General features: G+C 40.5%; 1 protein-coding gene across 1 annotated transcript in view; it reads left to right on the top strand.

Moving 5' to 3' along the window:
* Positions 1-21,531, top strand: part of rab22a (RAB22A, member RAS oncogene family) — a 55,538-nt gene that overhangs the window by 21,259 nt on the left and 12,748 nt on the right. The window contains exons 4-5 of the mRNA XM_063041580.1: positions 12,995-13,066; positions 13,991-14,097. Coding sequence (XP_062897650.1) covers positions 12,995-13,066; positions 13,991-14,097 — 179 coding nt within the window. The remainder of the gene's footprint in view (positions 1-12,994; positions 13,067-13,990; positions 14,098-21,531) is intronic.

Here is a 21,531-nt window from a genome sequence, read left to right as displayed (position 1 = left end):
CTTTCCTACACATGTTTAATCATTCTAATCCTTCTTGAGTTCATCGTTAATCTCTAAAATGTGTCACTGTCATCTTTCATTGGGAAAGTGTTTACTTCCTGAGGTCTATAGTTGCATGCATTTGCAATTCTGTTATCGGTAGAGGAGGAATTTTTTACTTTGTAACTTCTGAAAGATCTTGTTTTTTTTTATTATTATGATTGCATAATAGAGAGAATAGTTTCTATTTTAAAACTTTATTTGAAGAGAATTTGGTTTTCTCTTGTTAGATGCTGTCCAACTTGCTGAGTGTTTCCAGCACCTTCTGTTTTTGTTATATATTGAAAGGTTCTGATAAATGCAATAAAAATCTTATAATCTGCTTCGCATTTTAAAAGTCCCTGTGGTTTGGTATCTGGCCCATTGATGATGTTTCCAGTACTTCCCTCAAACTCAATGGGGTTCTGGTTCCTGTGTTACATTTTCACAATATATTGGGGTAAGGGAATAACAGCTAATTTTTGATGGAATTGATTTTTACAGTAGCAAACTACAATCAAAAATATTTGATAAAACAGTTTAAAGAAAATGAGTAGTCATTCTGTAGATTGGACAGTGATGTAGTTTAAATGGAATGTTTTGAGTTTCTCAGGTCAGAACATTGGTACAGAATAAGCCATTAAGCCACATGAGTTTTTCCATTATTCATTTAGATTAAGTTTGACCTGCATTTTAATATACTCAGTTTGGTTCCATAGTCCTATAATATAACTTTTCAGCTAACAATAAAAATTTTAATATTAAGGCTTTCAGGTGATGCAGAGTGCATCCGGGATCATTTGTTTCTATTGACCAGGAGCCAGGAGATGCTAATTTGTATAATTGGAATCACTTGTATCCCTCCATTCTGTGTTCCAGATTTCAACATTATACTTCCTTCATCACAGGCATTTTGCTCAAACTATATAATTATTAAAAATAAAGTAACATACATGCAACACTAATGTAAAACAGTTTTGCCTGCTTTGATTTTTTTTTACATTTGTTTTAAATAGCTTAGATACTTTAAAATTTATGCACTGATCATTTTCTCAAAAGCGAATTTAAAATATTTGAAGCTAGTTTTTGGTAAACTCTTGAGAAATGTCCATGCGGTTTCCCTCAAAGTTTGTAACGATAAGGTGTCGAGTAGTTAGGTTCAGGTGTGATATGCATTTAGAGCACAACTTTTAGGCAGTTTCCACTGTGGTTGCTTGCCACCCTCAGAAAAAGCATTGAGTCGTCAATTGATGGAGTGCTTTGGTTGTAAAATATGTGTGGTATAAGTTGCAGTTTTTTGGAACATTTCAGGCCAAAGGCCCCTCTACTTTCCCTGCAATGTAACTGCTTCTTTCATACCTGGTTCTGATGAAGGGTCTTTGACTTGAAACATGAATTTTTTCTTGTCAGCTAGTGCCTGACATGCTGTTTCCAATGTTTTCTGTTTTTGTATCAGTAGTTCAGAAAGTTTGTTTGTCCGTTAAAGTAAAAGTGCAAATCTGATAGAAGAGGCATTGCATTATGCAGGATGATGCATTCTTAGAAAATAGTGCACATTGCAGTTTTCTGTAATGCAAAGCCAAGTCGTCTGCACATGCATTAAGAAGTACGAGATGAAAATATTTTCTGTGTTTATGTACTCTTTTTAACATAAATTTTCTGAGAGCAAATTTTATTCCATATCTCAAATTTTGAGGTAGTAATTTGAGAATTCTGTAAGGCTGATGTGTTGTTACCTGAACAGCCATAGCAGAGGCTGGGTGCAGGGGGTAGGAAGCAGTGGTGGATTCTGTACCTAAAGATTAAAGTTAGAGCTGGCTAATGTGCTAGCTCATGAACTTGTACAGATGTTTAAGTTCTTGTAAGTCATCCATATATCTCATGCATTTCATAATATCTCAGACATTGATAGTTAAGCTTTTAGTGCTCTGAGTTGTGAATAAGGTTTTGACCAAAGCTGGTAGAGGTAACATCAAAGCTAGCAGTTTTCAAACCACAAAGTCAGCTATTACTCTGAGCTAATGTGCAAAATGTAAATCTGGAAGTGATGTACTTGGTGATTTGAATATTCTCTTCCTTGAGCTGTCTGATTTGAAGTGGATTGGAAAGAAAGGGCTTGGCTGGAAGTATACAACACTCCTAAAGATGACAGCCTCAGTAGAGAAATATGCTCAATAAAACTGATCACTCAAATGATGTAGAAATCCAAAGCAATCCAAGTGGCCTGTGATTAAACTGACTTAATTTAGTTTCTTTTCATTGGAGGATTAGCTAATCACCTGACCAGCTCTTGGCTCCATCCCTCCCCCTCCTGTCTTCTCCTATCATTTTGGATCTCCCCCTCCCCCTCCCACTTTCAAATCTCTTACTAGCTCTTCCTTCAGTTAGTCCTGACGAAGGGTCTCAGCCTGAAACGTCGACTGTACCTCTTCCTAGAGATGCTGCCTGGCCTACTGCGTTCACCAGCAACTTTGATGTGTGTTGCTTGAATTTCCAGCATCTGCAGAATTCCTCGTGTTTACTTTTTGCTGGACTTGTATCTTCTCCCAGTTATGAAGTTTATTTTTTAAACTACTTCAGTGCATGCTATGAACCAGTATTTGTAAATGAAGATGGTATAATGCAGCATCTTCTAGAGATGGGAATTACTCTGTATTGATGTAAAGGTTGTGACCTCAGACATTAGAGCTGGAAGCAAATAATAATTTGGCAGAAAGATTGACCAGAATGGGTCTCATATTAAGAGAGCAAGAAACTTCAGAGAATGGGCTACAAATACAGATTGCAATTTGTGTTTTTCTTATAAGGGAAATCTTTATTAACTAGAAGGAAAAGTTAGTTATCTTTTTTTCAAGACTCAATTTTAACGTTGTGTAACAGCAGAATTGCCTGAGTGGGCCAAAAGTTGAAGATTAGTTAACAGTGTTAACTTCAAAACTTGTATATCACATCTGCTTCCCAGATGGCATGCTTCGAGAATTCTTTAAAAAAAGATTTGCATTTATTTAGACCCTTTCACTTCTTTTTCAGGTTATCTCCAAATTGTTTTGCAGCCAATTAAATAACTTTAAAATGTAATCAATGTGAATGGTGTGCTTCAGAGTACCATTAGTCCCAGATTGGAGCCTCTGTATACTGGAGATGGAATAGAATTTAGAAATCTACAGCACATTACAGGCTCTTCGGCCACAATGTTGTGCCAACCATGAAACCTACTCTAGAAACTGACTGGAATTTCCCTACCACAGAGCCCTCTATTTTTCTAAGCTCCATGTACCTATCTAAGAGGCTCTTAAAAGACCCTATTGTATCCACTTCCATCACTGCAGCCCCTCCATAAATGCTGCCTGACCTGCTGAGTTCCTCCAATATTTTGTGTGTATTACTCTGGATTTCCAGCATCTGTCATGTTTATGATACGCAGCCACTCCCTCCTTGTGATTGTAACTACAGTATTCCGTGAATTCCCCAAAACTTGCTGGCTTGGGAGTGGGAGGAAGTGGCTTGTGCTGGAATTGACTACCTTCTGCATTATGGCCCACTGGGAAATTTGCATGCCAAGTCTGAACAGAATCTCTGCCTTTTTAAACTGATCTGATTCCGGTTTACAGACTTGCTGAAAAGATTTCTTGTTTAATAATGATTGGATCTGTGCCCTGTGCATTAACATCCTTTGGCAAGCCCATTGTTGGGTCAGTGCTCTTTCCCAGGCTGCTTTTCCATGAATTAAATTAGAATCGATTGCATTGCAACTAGAAATGTTAACCTAGTCTGTTTCAGCAATCATCCTCTTCCTTAATTTCTTTGTTTCCGTAATGATTTGCATGTGATTGTCCAACAAAATGCTTTCTTCAAAGTTCTCCTCATAATGAAATGATTTCTCTCATTTTGAGTGAAAATGGAATGCAAGTATCTGTTGTGTACATACATCTATTGATGCTTCTGGACACATCTTCAGTGATGTTCCTGGAATCATCGGGTGTTTCGGGTCTTTCAACATCATACAACCTCCTCCAGGTGACCCAGCCGGGGCTGATCAGACCCCAGCTTGTGTCCACATGGCTAGCTACTTATGACTCCATGGCTCCCCTCTTTTGAGCCACAGGCATCTTGAGGCCCTCTCTGCTGCATCGGTAGTACTGCGGATGGCTCTCCTCTTCCTCTCTCCCTCGATGCCGAAAATGCTGAAGGCTCTAACTAAAGAATGGGCTACGAATCCCCTACAACCAACCTCCACTGGGAGACACCTCGCTCTCCATCCGGCCTGCTGACAGTTGCTGACCAGTCCTGCATAGTTGGAGAGCTTCCTTTCAAAGGCCTCTTCCAAACTATCTTCCCATGGGACTGTCAGCTCCAGCAGCACCACTTGCTTAGTAGACTCAGACACTAGGACAATGTCTGGTCGCAGGGTGGTGGCTGCAATATGGTTGGGGAACTTCAGCTGCCCTTCGAGATCCACCAACAGCTGCCAGTCCCTTGCAGAAGTCAGAATGCCTGCGAATGTTCTTTTGGCAGGTATTGGCTGCTCCCCAGCTCTGACAAAGGCAATGGTCTGCTTGGAGGGTCGGGACCGCTTCGCCCACTCAACTCCTGCACTGACGGCTTCAGCGATGGTCTTCAGGACCTGATCATGCCTCCACCTGTACCGTCCCTCACCAAGTGCCTTTGCACAGCCGCTGAGAATGTGCTCCAGGTTTCCTCGCTTGAAGCACAGTGGGCACGCAGATGACTCTACCTTGTCCCATGTGTGCAGGTCTGATGGGCTTGGAAGCACATCGTACCTGGATGAGAAATTGGATGCAGTGTGGTTCGGCTTTCCAAAGATCAGCCCAGGTCTATAAAAATGCTGTACCGTTTAATTAGATTAAGGTTGATCTGGAACTCAACATGTTGATCATTTTTTCTTTAAAACCTCACCTAACAATTTAGTAATCTCTGTCTTGCAGTCTTCAATTTGTATTCTGTATGTCTGTGGTCTGTTGAAAAACTTTGCCAGTGCTCAGACTTTTATTTGAAGTATAGCCTTGCTGGCTTTTCTTACAGAAACATCACTGGCACTTTTAAATTTGAAATTCAATTGGATCACATCCGTGCAACCATTTTGTTGTGGCAGAATTTTTCCTTTTTCAATATATTTATTAATTCCTACATAGAAAAATACAGAGTACACGAAGATATATATTATAAGTTAAAAAAAAATAAAATAATACCAAATACATTATATTTGAGTCACACCTGCAATCTCATTACCCTATATTTATGTAAATTAAATTAAATCGTAATATTGAAATGTGATAATGTTATTATACAAAAAAAAGAATCTAAACTCACTACCAAGATTGAAGCTGTTTGGTAAAGAAAGAAAAAAGGGGGGGGGGAATCCTTATCATATAGTGAAATATGTTATTAGCCAACATCTGTTCTTTAACAGCAAATCAAAGGTTTCGAAAATAGTTTAAAAATGGTCCCCACAATGTTTGAAAGTCTTGGCTAGATTCAGAAATTGAACAACGGATCTTCTCTAAATTTAAGCATGACATAACATCACATAACCACTGAGCGTGAGTAGGCGCAACGACATCCTTCAGGACGAAGCTTTCCAGCCCGAAACGTCGACCGATCTTTTTCCACGGATGCAGCCCGACATGCTGAGTTCCTCCAGCGTGTTGTGAGTGTTGCTGTGTACTTATTTCATACACAAGGAGAGCAGTACAGCCAGATTCCCTCCTGATTTTTATTTCTAATTTTAACGACCTAAGGCTGCTCATTCATATATTGAATATGTGAAATAAAAACAGAGTGCTGGAAATATTCAGGAGGTCGGTAGCTTTGAAAGAGTAAAATATTTTGGATCGATAACCTTGGCCAGTGCAATCATGTTTGCTGTTGTGTGCTGGGGCAGCAGGCTGAGGGTAGCAGACACCAACAGAATCAACAAACTCATTTGTAAGGTCAGTGATGTTGTGGGGATGCAACTGGACTCTCTGACGGTGGTGTCTGAAAAGAGGATGCTGTCTAAGTTGCATGCCATCTTGGACAATGTCTCCCATCCACTACATAATGTACTGGTTGGGCACAGGAGTACATTCAGCCAGAGACTCATTCCACCGAGATGCAGCACTGAGCGTCACAGGAAGTCATTCCTGCCTGTGGTCATCAAACTTTACAACTCCTCCCTTGGAGGGTCAGACACCCTGAGCCAATAGGCTGGTCCTGGACTTATTTCCTGGCATAATTTACATCTTACTATTAAACTATTGATGGTTTTATTACTATTTAATTATTTATGCTGTAACTGTAAGGAAAACCAATTTCCCCCGGATCAATAAAGTATGACTATGACCAACGCAATATTTCCTGTATTTTCTGTTTTGAATTCAAATTTCCAACTTCCCTCCAGCTAAATATCTATTTTTATCATTAAAACGATCAGATGTTCTTGTGTTTAACCACATTTAATTCTAAATCAAAGCAGAATTTACAGTGGAGCTACATTTTGCTCTTTGTAATGTAGTCCAATTTCAATTTTAATCTTGCTGTAGTTTTCACTGCCAAAGATTAAACGGTGGTGATTTTATTTGAGAGTGATTGTAATGACAGTGTGGAATGATAAAAGCAACAATGTTATCCTTTCCAGATGATGAGAAGGTTAACACATCTCAAAGTGGAGAATGCATTCATTGGAGCAAAAGGGGAGTCTTTTATTTGGGAGTGTCAGGGCTTGCAATTTGAACCAATACTATGTACACATTTTTTTAAAATATAACTTTGGAGTTTCTGAATTGATCAGATTTTTTTCAAAACCAGAAGAAATGATCAAATTAAAGGAGACAGCTTGGAAATTAGCTACATGGTCAAGATCTCTAAGTATGTCTGAAGATTTTTAATGTAGGCAATTATGTAATGTTGTTTATAAAAACTGGGCAATATGCGATTTTAGGATAAAACAGAAATATAGAAGTATTTATCGATTTAATGCTTTAGAAGTCCTGAAGTGAGACTGTTTCTGAGTGCAGTGAGGCTTGGAAGACCTGAGTATTGGTGGTAATGCAGATTCAAAGAAATAACTGAACTTAAGTGTCAGAAGATAGCACCTGACATGATCTTGTTGAAGTATTATAAAATTCTTATTTGAAGAGTTAACCTTGAATTTTATTTTAAATTACAATTGGAGAATGGAGGGTTGAAAATCACATTTATTGAACTTAGTTATTTTGGGACTAATGACAGAAATTATTTCACCTGAAGATTAAGCTTTTGGAATAAATCTTGCAGTGTAAACAACCTTTCTAGAATAATTAAATATTAGATACTCGGGAATTGAGATGGGTTGAATGGCCTCCTTATCCTTAATAATACAGTGGATTTCGGTTTTTGGTTAATTGGGGCAGCCACTTGTTTGAGACAACACTTGAAGAACAAAAATTAATCGAGAAAGTAGCCAGACTTCCTTTGTTTATTTAGGACACTTTGCTGCTTAATTGGGACAGAAGACCATTTCTGACTAGTGTCAGTTGTGTGCACTCGTGTGGTCGTTGTCACTGATAGTTATTCTTGAACAAATTTTGTGCTAATGGTGGGTAGTGATAAGTCACCGCATTTCAGTTATTTCCATTTCCTTTCTGCCCTGAGAACCACAGTTTTTCCTTCTGTAAATTCTCAAAGCTTAGATAATGCATATACCAAGCTCTCTACAATAACTACCCAGGTTGTCATGGGGGTGGGGAGCTAGTACCACAGCAGACTTTCTCGCTAGCATTACACTAAGCTCATTGGAACCATCCAGGACATTCTCTTTTTTAAAAAAAAATGAAACATTTGTGTGTGAATAGGTTAAATGTATATGATTTACCTTTATGCAAAGTTAACTTGACATAAAGCTAGGGCTTTACTCTTTGGACATAAAGCTAGGGCTTTACTCTTTGGAGAGAAGGAGGATGAGAGGAGACATGATAGAGGTGTACAAGATAATAAGCGGAATAGATAGAGTGGATAGCCAGTGCCTCTTCCCCAGGGCACCACTGCTCAATACAAGAGAACATGGCTTTAAGGTAAGGGGTGGGAAGTTCAAGGGGGATATTAGAGAAGGTTTTTTACTCAGAGAGTGGTTGGTGCATGGAGTGCACTGCCTGAGTCAGTGGTGGAGGCAGATACACTAGTGAAGTTTAAGAGACTACTAGACAGGTATATGGAGGAATCTAAGGTGGGGGCTTATATGGGAGGCAGGGTTTGAGGGTCAGCACAACATTGTGGGCTGAAGGGCCTGTACTGTGCTGTACTATTCTATGTTCTATGTTAAAGTTCAACCTCAGTAGCTCCTTCATCTGTTATTGCTATAGTAGGACAGTAGATAAAATGTTCAGGGAGTGGAAGCATGGGTTTAAGACCAGCACATCCACCATAATAAGAGCGTCACAAAAAAGAGACATCAGTAATATTGTTCATAAGATTTTAATTGTTTTCTCATTTGTGGCTTGGTTAATATGGTTATTATTTTGGATTGGGTTGAATTTTTATGGCTGATTTCAAAACCATTTGAAAGCCAGATTATATCTGACTTTATTCTCACTGTTTATTTTCTTTGTCATTTTCTCTTTTATCTCAATCATAATTACTAACTTTGGATGCTTCTAACTGCCCCAAGTTTTGATTTGATGGCAATTCACTATTATACAGACAATATATGGCCTTTGGGAAGGTGAACAACATTTACTCTTGAGTTCTCCTGGCGTAAGTCAATAGGTTGGATCCTGCTCAACCCAACCTGTGCCTTGTATTCATTTCAATCAAGGCACTTACCTTTGGCACCTGCAAGGTTTCCAGTGACTTGCTGATCTAGCTGCTTTACGGTTTGGAGAAGTTTTTTTTTTAAACTTAAAACCACTTTCACCTTCTGCAGATGAATTAAAAACTGATAATAACATTTTAAAAACAAACCACTTGTCTTTAGAACCCTTTTAGTGAAAGTCACAGACCCATCTAAATGAATGGGGTGGTACTAGATATACCAGTAGTGGCTTTCGATGAGTCCAGTGGTAGAGGTCAGGTTCATAGACCTAAAAGTTGGAACGTGTTAGTGTTGTTCCCTAAGGAACATCCAACTGGAAAAGAGCATGGTGTGGCATAAAATTAAATCTTTAACCCAGTGTCACTAAAACATATTTTACTCATGAACACTCACCAATAATATGCTTACTGACAGAACCATTCTATGACAAATGCTGTACATCTGTCATGCAACTGCCCCTGATGCCTAGAAAACCACGTCTGTTATGTCAGAATGCAGTTTCTGGATTTCAGTACGGCATTCAGTAGAGACCTTGGTGAACAAGCTCCTCCTTGGTTTAAATACACTGCTGTGCAACTGGGTGTTGGATTTCCTAACCAACAGATAGTCAGGATGCACAACTGCTCCTTCCTCCCAATCATCCTCAACATGGGTGCCCTCCCCCCCCCCCGTGGCTGTGTACTGAGCCCACTGCTATACACTCTGCTCAAACGACTGCACAGCCAAACATCTGCATCATAAGAGAACTTGATAGATGGGGCTCATCACCAGCACGATAAAACAACCTAGAGGAGGTGGGAGAGATCAAGTCCTGATGCCAGGCAAATAGCTTCTTCCTTATTGTCAGTAAGGCAAAGGAGAACTCGCACCAATCACACCCCTCTTTACATCAGCAGCACAGCAGTGGAAACTGCGAGCACTTTCAAACTCCTCCGAGTGTTCATCTCGTATAACCTCTCATGGCCCCAGAACACATCTACACAATCAAGAAAGCTCACCAATGCCTCTGCTTTCAGAGGAGGCTAAAGGGAGCTGGACTATACACATCTGTACTCGTGACCTTCCATGGATGTGCAGAAGAGAGCATCCTGGCTTGCTACATCATTGCATGGTGTGGAAACTGCACTGCGGCAGACAGAAAGGCTTTACAAATATGGTCAAAGCAGCACAATGCATCACCGGCACCAGCCTACCTGCCATTAAGGATGTGTATGAAGAAATATCCAGGAATAAGGCCACCAATATCATGAAGGATCCCATCCACCCTGCTCATGGACTGTTTATCCCACTCCCATCAGGGAGGAGGTTATGTAGCATACACAGCAGGATCACCAGACTGAAAAAGTTACTTTCCCCAAGCAAAAGGCTGATCAGCACCTGCACCCATTAGCCCACCCCACCACCACTACTTATATAATTTCCCATGAGAGCAACCTCATGTAGAGCAGTTCCTATACCTTGTATCACCTTATGTACGTATAATCAATATGTGTATAAACCAGATTATGTATTTATTGTTTTTTTCATTATTGTGTTCTTTAGTGTTTTTTATATGCTGCATCGGATCTGGAGTAACAATTATTTTGTTCTTTACACGGTGCATTTGTGTACTGAAAATGATGTAAAACAGTCTTGAATATTTATGGTCATTATTTCATTTTTGTTTGCCTTTGCTTAATGTACAATTAATAGCTATATTTATACTTGGCAGTTGTAGTGATACTTAGAAGTAATTCATTGTCTGTGATGTTCTGAGGTTAAGGAAGGCATTGTGTGAATGTAGTGTAGGATTCTTTCTGATACAATTATGTTATCTTTCTGCCTCGCATAATATATTTATCTGAGGGTATTCCTGTTTTGCTCCCAGGGTTGTCTAATGTTGTGGGCTTTTGAGCAACAATGGTTGAAGTTCTGATTGGCCTATTTACTTAAATTTGTCTGCATTCGTTTCACAAATCCATGCTGACTTTGTCCGATGATTTCACCACTTTCCAAATGTGCTGTTATCACATCTTTGATAACTGACTCTAGCATTTTCCCCACCACCGATGTCAGGCTAACCAGTCTATAATTCCCCGGTTTCTCTCTCTCTCCTTTTTTAAAAAGCGGGGTTACATTAGCCACCCTCCAATCCTCAGGAACTAATCCAGAATCTAAAGAGTTTTGAAAAATTATCACTAATGCATCCACTATTTCTTGGGCTACTTCCTTAAGCACTCTGGATGCAGACCATCCGGCCGTGGGGATTTGTCTGCCTTTAATCCCTTCAATTTACCTAACACCACTTCCCTACTAACATGTATTTCCCTCAGTTCCTCACCAGGGGTCCCCTACTATTTCCAGAAGATTATTTATGTCCTCCTTAGTGAAGACAGAACCAAAGTAGTTATTCAGTTGGTCTGCCATGTCCTTGTTCCCCATGATCAATTCACCTGTTTCTGACTGCAAAGGACCTACATTTGTCTTAACCAATCCTTTTCTTTTCACATATCTATAAAAGCTTTTACAGTCAGTTTTTATGTTCCCTGCCAGCTTTCTCTCATAATCTTTTTTCCCTTTCCTAATTAAGCCCTTTGTCCTCCTCTGCTGGACTCTGAATTTCTCCCAGTCCTCAAGTGTGCTGCTTTTTCTGGCTAATTTGTATGTTTCTTCTTTGGAATTGATACTATCCCTAATTTCCCTTGTCAGCCACGAGTGCACTACCTTCCCTGGTTTATTCTTTTGCCAAACTGGGATGAACAATTGTTGTAGTTCATCCATGCGATCTTTAAGTGCTTGCCATTGCATATCCACTGTCAACCCTTTAAGTATCATTTGCCAGTCTATCTTAGCTAATTCACGTCACATACCTTCAAAGTTACCCTTCTTTAAGTTCAGAATCTTTGTTTCTGAATTAACTATGTCACTCTCCACCTTAATGAAGAATTCCACCATATTATGGTCACTCTTACCCAAGGGACCTCACACGACAAGATTGCTAACTAAACCTTCCTCATTACTCAATACCCAGTCTAGAATGGCCTGCTCTCTAGTTGGTTCCTTGGCATGTTGGTTCAGAAAACCATCCCGCATACATTCCAAGAAATCCTCTTCTTCAGCACTCTTACCAATTTGGTTCACCCAATCTATATGTAGATTGAAGTCACCCATTATAACTGCTGTTCCTTTATTGCACGCATTTCTAATTTCCTGTTTAATGCCATTCCCAACCTCACTACTACTGTTAGGTGGCCTGTACACAACTCCCACCAGTGTTTTCTGCCCCTTAGTGTTATGCAGTTCTACCCATCTCGATTCCACATCCTCCAGGCTAATGTCCTTCCTTTCTATTGCATTAATCTCCTCTCTAACCAGCAATGGTTATAAATCAAAAAAAGATAAAATAATACCAAATACATTATATTAGAATCACACTTGCAATCACATTACCCTATATTCATGTAAGTTAAATTAAATCGTAATATTGATTTGCAAAAATTAAAATTAATTTTTCTGAAATGTTCTAAATTGCGGCTAGTCATCCTAGTCTCCCACTGCTGTTGTATTTCACAACTACATTGTTTGCATACACTCAATGGCCACTTTATTAAGTAAACCTGTAAACCTGTAAACCTGTTTGTTAATGCAAATATTTAATCAACCAATCATGTGGCAGCAACACAATGCATAAAAGCATATAGACATGGTCAACAGGTTTAGTTGTTCAGCTCAAACATCAGAATGGGGAAGAAATGTGATCCAAGTTATTTGACTGTGGAATAATTGTTGGTGCCAGATGGGGTGGCTTGAGTATCTCAGAAACTAATGATCTTTGGAATTATCAGGCACAACTGTCTCAAAAGTTTACAGAGAAACAAAAAACATCCAGTGAGCAGTAGTTCTGTGAGCAAACATGCCTTGATAATGAGAGAGGCCAGAGGAGAATGGCTTGACAGATTCAACCTGACAGGAAGGTGACAGTAACTCCAATAACCATGTGTTACAATAGTGGTATGCAGAAGAGCATCTCTGAATGCACATGTTGAAGCTTGAAGTGGATGGGCTACAGCAGTAGAAGGTCGCGAACATACAGTCAGTGGCCATGTTATTAGGTATCCAGAGTATGTAAAAAGTCTACATGAATTCAAATTATTTTTCTGAATGTGTAATTTAGTTTTTAAACTATTCTCTCATTATTTTCCTGCATAGTTCCGTGCTTTGGCACCGATGTACTACCGTGGGTCAGCTGCTGCAATCATTGTGTATGATATCACAAAAGAGGTATGTGGTTGTGTTTGGTGTGTACTCCTCTCCAAAAAAGAAATTGTTTTCAATGGGGATATTAAGTATCTCTCAAAATAATAAAAAAAATGATTTGATATTATAAATATTAAGGGCTCTCATGTCTGGCCAACTGAACTTTAAAGTAATTACCTAGTTCTATCAATCAAGCTGAACCTTGCCTCGTCATTCAATTCCTTCTTGGTGCTTGAGCTGGACAGTTTGTTTATAATTTGGATAACAAAGATGAGTCAGGAAAATTCAGGGTAATTTTTGATACCTTTAAAACTGGGCTTGATTTGGGTAAACTTGGCTGGAGCATCTGGAGTACATTACTGTATGTTAATTCTGTGATTCTATGGATATAAAGACATTTTAAAATATACTTACAAATAAATGGAGCAATACTCTTGGAATTGTGGTTTCCCTGCCTTTGCCATACTGTAAGTTGCTGAGTTGTCACTCCAGTCTCCTGCTGACCCTACTTAATTCACCCAATTAAGGCTGAAGCTCTCCATTTTCACCCTATGAGGAATACCAAACTTCAGAGAAACTACTGGGGATAAGTTCTTGAATGGTCAATTAAATATGGAGACCAAAGCAAGGACATGGTAGCTGAAGAAATTAAATGCCTGGTTATAAAGGGAATGTGTGAGCACGTGGGAGATTGGCCTTCACTTTGTCAGCAGGTACTCGGCAGGAAAGAGCTTCTGAAAGTAAAACGGAAAAATTACTTTTTTTTAACCGTAATCTTTGTGATGACTAGAATTAGTTTGAGATTAAAGTTTGTCACAGTTAATCTGAGTGGCACTTTGTAATGAATTCCAAAATGCAGAGAAACGCTGCTTTATTGACATGATGCCAGATGCTTCAGGTGGTTTGCAGTGTAATTTTTTTCTGCTAATTTGGTTATATATTGTGCAGGAAACGTTGCAAACATTGAAGAACTGGGTTAAAGAGCTGCGACAGCATGGACCTCCAAATATAGTAGTAGCAATTGCAGGAAACAAATGTGATCTTACTGATTGCAGGTATGTTGCAGAATTTGTGATCAAAGTCAACAGTGCTATTAAATGTGTATCAATGATTTTGTATTTTAAAAGGCAGTGAAAAAAAATGATACCTTCCCCATCATTTTGGGGATTTTAACCAGACCAGCTTGACGAAGTCACTAAATAATTATTAGCAACAAATCACCTGTAATAGCAGAGGGGAAAAAACACACTGAAGCACTGTTGCACTAAAATCAAGAGTGTCTACAGTGCTATCCCACACCCATACTTCGGTACTGTACTCCTACTCCCTAAGTATAGGCAGAGACTGAAGATTGCAGCAGTGAGGACCAACGAGGTATAGTACCAGGGAGGCACAGGAGCACTTACAGGACTGCTTTGAATTGGTGGACTGGACTGTGTTCAGGGAGTCGTCTTCAAGCCTAGGTGAATATGCCACAGTTGACACCAACTTCATTAAAACCTGTGTGGATGAATGTGTATCTATGAAAACTTAACATGCATTCCCAAACCAAAATCTGTGGGTGAACCAGGTGGTTCGTAGTCTGCGGAGGACTAGATCTGTGGCATAATGTCACATGTCCATAAGAAAACCAGGTATGACCTGCAGAGGACTATGTAAAGAGTCAAGAAACAATTCCGAGAGATTAGAGACAACATCAAATGCACATCAACTCTGGCAAGGTTTGCAGGCCATTACTTCCTACAAAGCAAAATGCATTATGAATGGAACTGATTCTTCACTACTAAACAAGCTCAACGCCCTTGCTGCTTGCTTTGGAAGGGAGAATAAAAACATGGCTATGAGGATCCCTGCAGCATCCGGTGACCCTGTGATCTATGTCTTGGAGGTCAACTTCAAGCTGTCTTTCAGGAGGGTGAAACCTCACTAGGCAGCATGGCCCAATGGCATACCTGATAAGGCTACGAATACGTGCCAACCAACTGGCAGGGGCATTCAGACTATTTCAGTCTCTCACTGCTATAGTTGATGGTCCCCACCTGCTTCAAAAGGGCAACAATTATACTAGACCCCCAAGAAGAGCAGTGTGAGCTGCCTCAAGACTATTGTCCAGTAGCACTCACATTTACAATGATGAAATAAATACTGGGTTGGTCATGGCTAAAATCAACTGCTGTCTCAGGAAGGACCTGGACCCATTGAAATTTGCCTATCGCCACACTGGGTCTCCACACAGCCTTGGATCACCTGGACAATGCAAATACCAATGTCAGAATGCTGTTTATTGACTATAACTCAGCATCTAACACCATCATCCCTACAGTCCTGATTGAAAAGCTACAGAACCTAGGACTCTGTACCTCCCTCTGCAACTGGATCCTCAACTTCCTAACCGGAAGACCACAATCTGTGCAGATTGGAAATAATATCTCCACCTCGCTGACAATCAGCACTGGCGTACCACAAGGATGTCTGTTTACCCCACTGGCTCTACTCTCTCTACACCCATGAATATGTAGCTAGGCATGGCTCAAATGCCATCTATAAACTTGCTGATGATACAACCATTGTTGGCAGAATTTCAGATGGTGACGAAAGGACATGCAGGAGTGAGATATACCAGTTAGTTAAGTGGTGTCGCAGCAACAGCCTTGCAGCCAACATCAGCAAGGCCAAAGAGCTGATTGTGGACTTCATAAGGGGTCAGACAAGGAAACACAAACCAATCCTCAGACGGATCAGAAGTGGAGAGAGTGAACAATTTCATGTTCCTGGATGTCAATATCTCTGAGGACCTAACCTGGACGCAACATATTGATGCAGCTATAAAGAAGGCAAGATGGTGGCTATATTTCATTAGGAGTTTGAGGAGATTTGGTTTATCAACTAAAGCACTCAAGCTTCTACAAATGTACAGTGGAGAGCATTCTCACTGGCTGTATCACCGTCTGGTTTGGCAGGGGTTAGGGGATGGGCTACAGCACAAGATCAAAGTTGCAGAAACTTGTAAAATGAATCTGTGGTATCCAAGACATCTTCAAGAAACAGTGCCTTGGGAAAGCAGTGTCCGTCATTAAGAATCCCCACCACGCAGGACTTGCCCTCCTCTCACTGTTACCATGGGGAAGGAGGTACAGAAACCTGAAGGCACACACTCAGCAATTCAGGAACAGCTGCTTCCCCTCTGCCATCCAACTTCTAAGTGGACATTGAACCCATGAACGCTGTCACTACTTTTTTATTTCTGTTTTTACACCACTTATTTTAACTTAACTATTAAATAGACATGTGTAAACTTAATGTAACTCAGTTATTTTTGTTCTATATTGATTTATCATGTATTGAATTGTACTGCTGCTGTAAAGTTAACAAATCTCACGACATATGCCGGTGATACTAAATTTGATTTTTGATCTCATTGTTACCTATACTATACTTTAACTTGTCACTGAGTAAACACTTTCTTCTGCTGTTGAAGAAGGAACTAGAGACTAGAAAATAGGGACCAAGGAAGACTATTTCCACCTAGCATCTTGGCTACTTGCCAAATCACTTTTTCATTCATTTTTCATTTGAGGTATACTGTCTAGACCGGGGGTGGGGGGGCAGATAGCTTTGTTTTGAACTATCCTCACTTCTCTCCTGTTATGTCTGGAGTTGGTGCAGAAGCTTTAATACTGAAATGAACCACTTCACTTTCTGTGAACCTACCTTGCTGCCTCAGAATCTGGAAAGCTGAACCTCCTGCTTTCCATGCTCCCTTTACAGGTGGCATAGTAAATCTATTTCTAGGGAACTTGGTGCTAACATTCATGGAGGCTTCTCGTGCAGTATTAATAAACAGGCTCACTACCCCAAAATGCAGACTGTTTATTCCTCTCCAACAATTTGTGAGTGTTGCTGCTTACAGTGATGATGTAAAGACAAGCACATGATATTCCCTTGTGTTCCAATCAGCCTAAAGCCCAAGTCTTTAAAATTGATTGCCAAATTATGCACCCCTTGCAGTCTTCATTTGTTATGAGGGTGGATTCTTCCTTTGTCATTCCTGGTTGTTGCTATGGAGAATTCCCGCAGGCAAAGTAGATGATAAAATTGATATAAATTCTAATAGAAATAAAGATTCAACTCATGGTCCAGGATTAATGTACTGAGTGGTATAGAGATTTAAAAGGTGTGCATGGTTTGATGTCTAGCTTTGTAATGGCATTTTCAAAGCAACTTTCCTGACAATCTTGTCTTAACTGGTTGGATGTGCTATTTTATGATAATAATGAATATTCTGTCCTTTAATTTGTATTTTAAAGCCAAAAAGGAGTCTCGTGTCAATTGCACGTTTTCATTTATGTCTCTAATAAAATTAGTTAGAGAAAACAAGTTTCTAGGTGACTAGCTAATCCTTGTATTTCTCTAAAGTGTGATTCCTTAAATAAATTCCATGATGTTTCTTATTCTCAATTTGGGTTTTGTGGATTAGAAAACAGTGTGTCTTGTTCCAAAATGTTTATTAAGTATGATGGATACAGTTTATGTTTGATTTCAGCAGGCAAGTTTTCAGTTCACAATGACTCAAAAGTTTGAAGGAGATGAAATGTGCAGTGTGATTATCTGCATGTTGCAAAGGAAATTAGATCTGCTACTTTCCTACAGCCAACTAAGCAGTAGCGCACTCCACACTGATCTCCCTAGCCTCCAAGTTCTTTTGTTTGACAAATACTGAAGCAAAGTACTCAACTAGAATGCCACCCACATCCTTGCTTCCAAGCATGTTTCCTACTTTATTCTTGAGTGATTCTATCCACTTCTGAGTTAGCCTCTTGCTCTTGATGTATTTATAGAATGCCTCAGACCATATGAATTGGGTCATTCAGCCCATCGAGTCCACTCTGCCATTGTATCATGGCTGATCCCAGATCCCATACACCTGCCCTCTCACCATATTCCTTTATGCACTGGCCATTCAGGAATCTATCAACTTCCACTTTGAATATACCCACAGACTTGGTTTCCACCTCAGTCAGAGGCAGGGTATTCCACAGATTTACCACTCTTTGGCTAAAAAAAAAATGCCTCCTTACTTCTGTTCTAAGAGGTCGTCCGATAATTTTGAGGCAGTGTCCTCTGGTTCTGGATACCCACCACAGAAGAAACATCCACTAGTCCTTTCAGCATTCAGTAGGTTTCAATGAGAACCCCACCCCTAAATTCCAGTTAGGACAGCAAACCAAAACTGCCAAACGCTCCTTGTGTTAACCCCTTCATTCCCGGAATTATCCTTGTGAACCACCTCTGGACTCTCTCCAATGACAATGCATCCTTTCTGAGATAAGGGGCCCATAATTGTTGACAATACTCCAAGTGAGGCCTGACTAGTGTCTTATAAGGCTTCAGCATTATCATTCAGGGCCCCAGACAGTCCTTCCAGGTGAGGCGACACTTCACCTGTGAGTCGGCTGGGGTGATATACTGCGTCCGGTGCTCCCGATGTGGCCTTCTATATACTGGCGAGACCTGACGCAGACTGGGAGACAGCTTTACTGAACATCTACGCTCTGTCCGCCAGAGAAAGCAGGATCTCCCAGTGGCCACACATTTTAATTCCACATTCCGTTCCCATTCTGACATGTCTATCCATGGCCTCCTCTACTGTAAAGATGAAGCCACACTCAGGTTGGAGGAACAACACCTTATATTCCATCTGGGTAGCCTCCAACCTGATGGCATGAACATTGACTTCTCTAACTTCCGCTAATGCCCCACCTCCCCCTCGTACCCCATCCGTTATTTATTTTTATACACACATTCTTTCTCTCACTCTCCTTTTTCTCCCTCTGTCCCTCTGAATATACCCCTTGCCCATCCTCTGGGTTCCCCCCCCCCCGTCTTTCTTCCCGGACCTCCTGTCCCATGATCCTCTCGTATCCCTTTTGCCAATCACCTGTCCAGTTCTTGGCTCCATCCCTCCCCCTCCTGTCTTCTCCTATCATTTTGGATCTCCCCCTCCCCCTCCAACTTTCAAATCTCTTACTCACTCTTCCTTCAGTTAGTCCTGACGAAGGGTCTCGGCCTGAAACGTCGACTGTACCTCTTCTTAGAGATGCTGCCTGGCCTGCTGTGTTCACCAGCAACTTTGATGTGTGTTGCTTCAGCATCATCTCCTTGTTTTTTATATTCTAGTCCCCTTGAGATAAATGCCAACATTGCATTTTCTTCTTTACCACAGACTCAACGTGTAAATTAATCTTCTGGGGTCTTGCGCGAGTACTCCTAAGTCCCTTAGCACCTCTGATATTTGAATTATCTCCCCATCTAGATAATAGTCTGCGCTATTGTTCCTTTCACCAAAACGCATTATCGTACGTTTCCCAACACTGTATTCCATCTGCCATTTTTTGCCCATTCTTCCAATTTGTCTACTTTCTGCTACAATCATTGCTTCCTTAGCACTGTCTACCCCCTCCCCCACCTATCTTCGTATCATCCACAAAACCATCAATTCCACTATCTAAATCATTGACAAACAATGTGAAAACTAGCGGTCCTAATACTGACCCCTGAGGAGCACCACTGAGTCACTGACAGCTGACTAGAAAAGGCCCCCTTTATTTCTACTTGCTGTCTCCTGCCTGTCAGCCATTCCTCTATCCATGCCAGTGTACTTCCTGTAACACCATAAAATTTTATCTTGTTAAGCACCCTCATATGAGGCACCTTATCAAATGCCTTCTGAAAATCTAAGTAAATGACATCCACTACCTCTTTGTCCACCCTGTTTATTACTTCCTCGAAGAATTCTAACTGATTTGTCAGGCAAGATTTCCCTTTACAGAAACCATGCTGACTTTGACTTATTTATCATTAGGCTCCAAGTACCCTGAAACCTTGTCCTTGGTAATGGACTCCAATACTTTCCCACCACTGAGGTTAGGCTAACTGGCCTATAATTTCCTCTCTTTTGTCTTCCTCCCTTCTTAAAGGGTGGAATAACATTTGCAATTTTCCAGTCCTCTAGGACCATGTTGGAATCAAGTTTTTTTTTAAAAGATCATGACCAATTCATCCGTTATCTCTTCAGTAATCTCATAACCTTGGGATTATTTTTAATCTGACTTGCGAAGGCCTTTTTGTGGCCCTTCCTGGTTTTCCTAATACCCTTTGCAAGTTATTTTCTAGCTTCTATATAACCCTCAAGGAGTTCATATTGATTCTAGCCTCCTAAGACTTGCATGCAATACACTTCTCTTTTTTTTTGATGAAATTCACCACATCTCTGTCTGTTGAGATTGTGGCTCAAAGTTTGGTAGAGATGATTTTGGAGACAGTGTGGGGAGTTGCGAGTCAGGTTAGTGTTTAGGGGCAGGGATGAGGACGAGTTAGAGGTTAGGGGCAGTAAATGATGAGTCAGGTGATTGAAGTCCAGGTTGGAGCGCTCCATGATCAAAGGTCAGCAATCCCTCAGGTTGGGTTGCCAGGCGCTGAAGAGACCAGCTGGATTGGCAAGTTCTGGGTTGGAGGTCTGTATGGGCAGTAGTCACAGGGTCTGGTGACACTCCAGTTAACTGAAATCAGAGGTAGGAGCAAATCCAGAAGTCAAGACCCAAAGATCAAATCAATCATTCCCAAGTCTTGACGTCTATACCCAGATGTCATTGAAGCCCAGAGGGTAAAGCCAAAGGTCAAAATCCAGAGGTAGAGGCCCAAAGGTTAATGTCCAAAGTCAGCTTGTCTGAAGGTCAGAGGCCTGAAAGTTGAAGCCCCTGGATTGGCTTGTGCAAAGGTCAAAAGCCTGATGTCTGCAAGTCCAGACAAGGAACTAGATGTTGGAGGCCCCGTCTGAGAATCCGGAGAAAGGACTGGAGGTAGCTGTTCCTGGAGTTGGAGGCCTGTTTGTGTCTGAGTGGGAGGGTGGGAAAGGGGCTTGTTTTTCTGTTGTTATTATGTCATGTTTTGTCATTATTGCTGCTTATGTTTTTCTGCTAAACATTGTGGGCATGCTGTGTTGGCACTGGAATGCGTAGCCATACTTGTGGGCTGCTCCAGCATATCCTCAACACAAAACACATTTCACTGTATATTCTGTGTGTATATGATAAATAAATCTGAGTCTGGCATCCAAGGTTGCCTTACTACCCTCATCCATCCACCTTACTTGAACAGACCTGACCTTTATTCTGTGCATGTTGATCGAGTTCAATTTTGTTCTGCACTGATTTTTCAAGGTTATCTCAGTCCTTGATGTGGGTGTAATGTTAGGGACAGGGATCTACAGAGGTTGAGTGTTGCCTTTTAACTAATACATAAACCAGAACAGGCTTTTCTTTTTAAATATTTATACTATTAACATGATGCTATTTGCTTTCTGTTGATGAATCTTCACGGATACTCCCGTTTGAAAACCTTGCCACTAAATACCTTGAATTGAAAATTGCAGAATTCCATTTGTAATTTAATAGCTATCCATTATAGAAAAGCAGTGAAAACAGTTTGTC

The sequence above is a fragment of the Mobula hypostoma genome, chromosome 2 (genome assembly GCF_963921235.1).
Source record: "Mobula hypostoma chromosome 2, sMobHyp1.1, whole genome shotgun sequence".
In the NCBI taxonomy this organism is placed as follows: Eukaryota; Metazoa; Chordata; class Chondrichthyes; order Myliobatiformes; family Myliobatidae; genus Mobula; species Mobula hypostoma.
The sequence above is the reverse complement of the archived record's forward strand: the minus strand, read 5'-3'. Positions and strand labels throughout refer to the sequence as shown.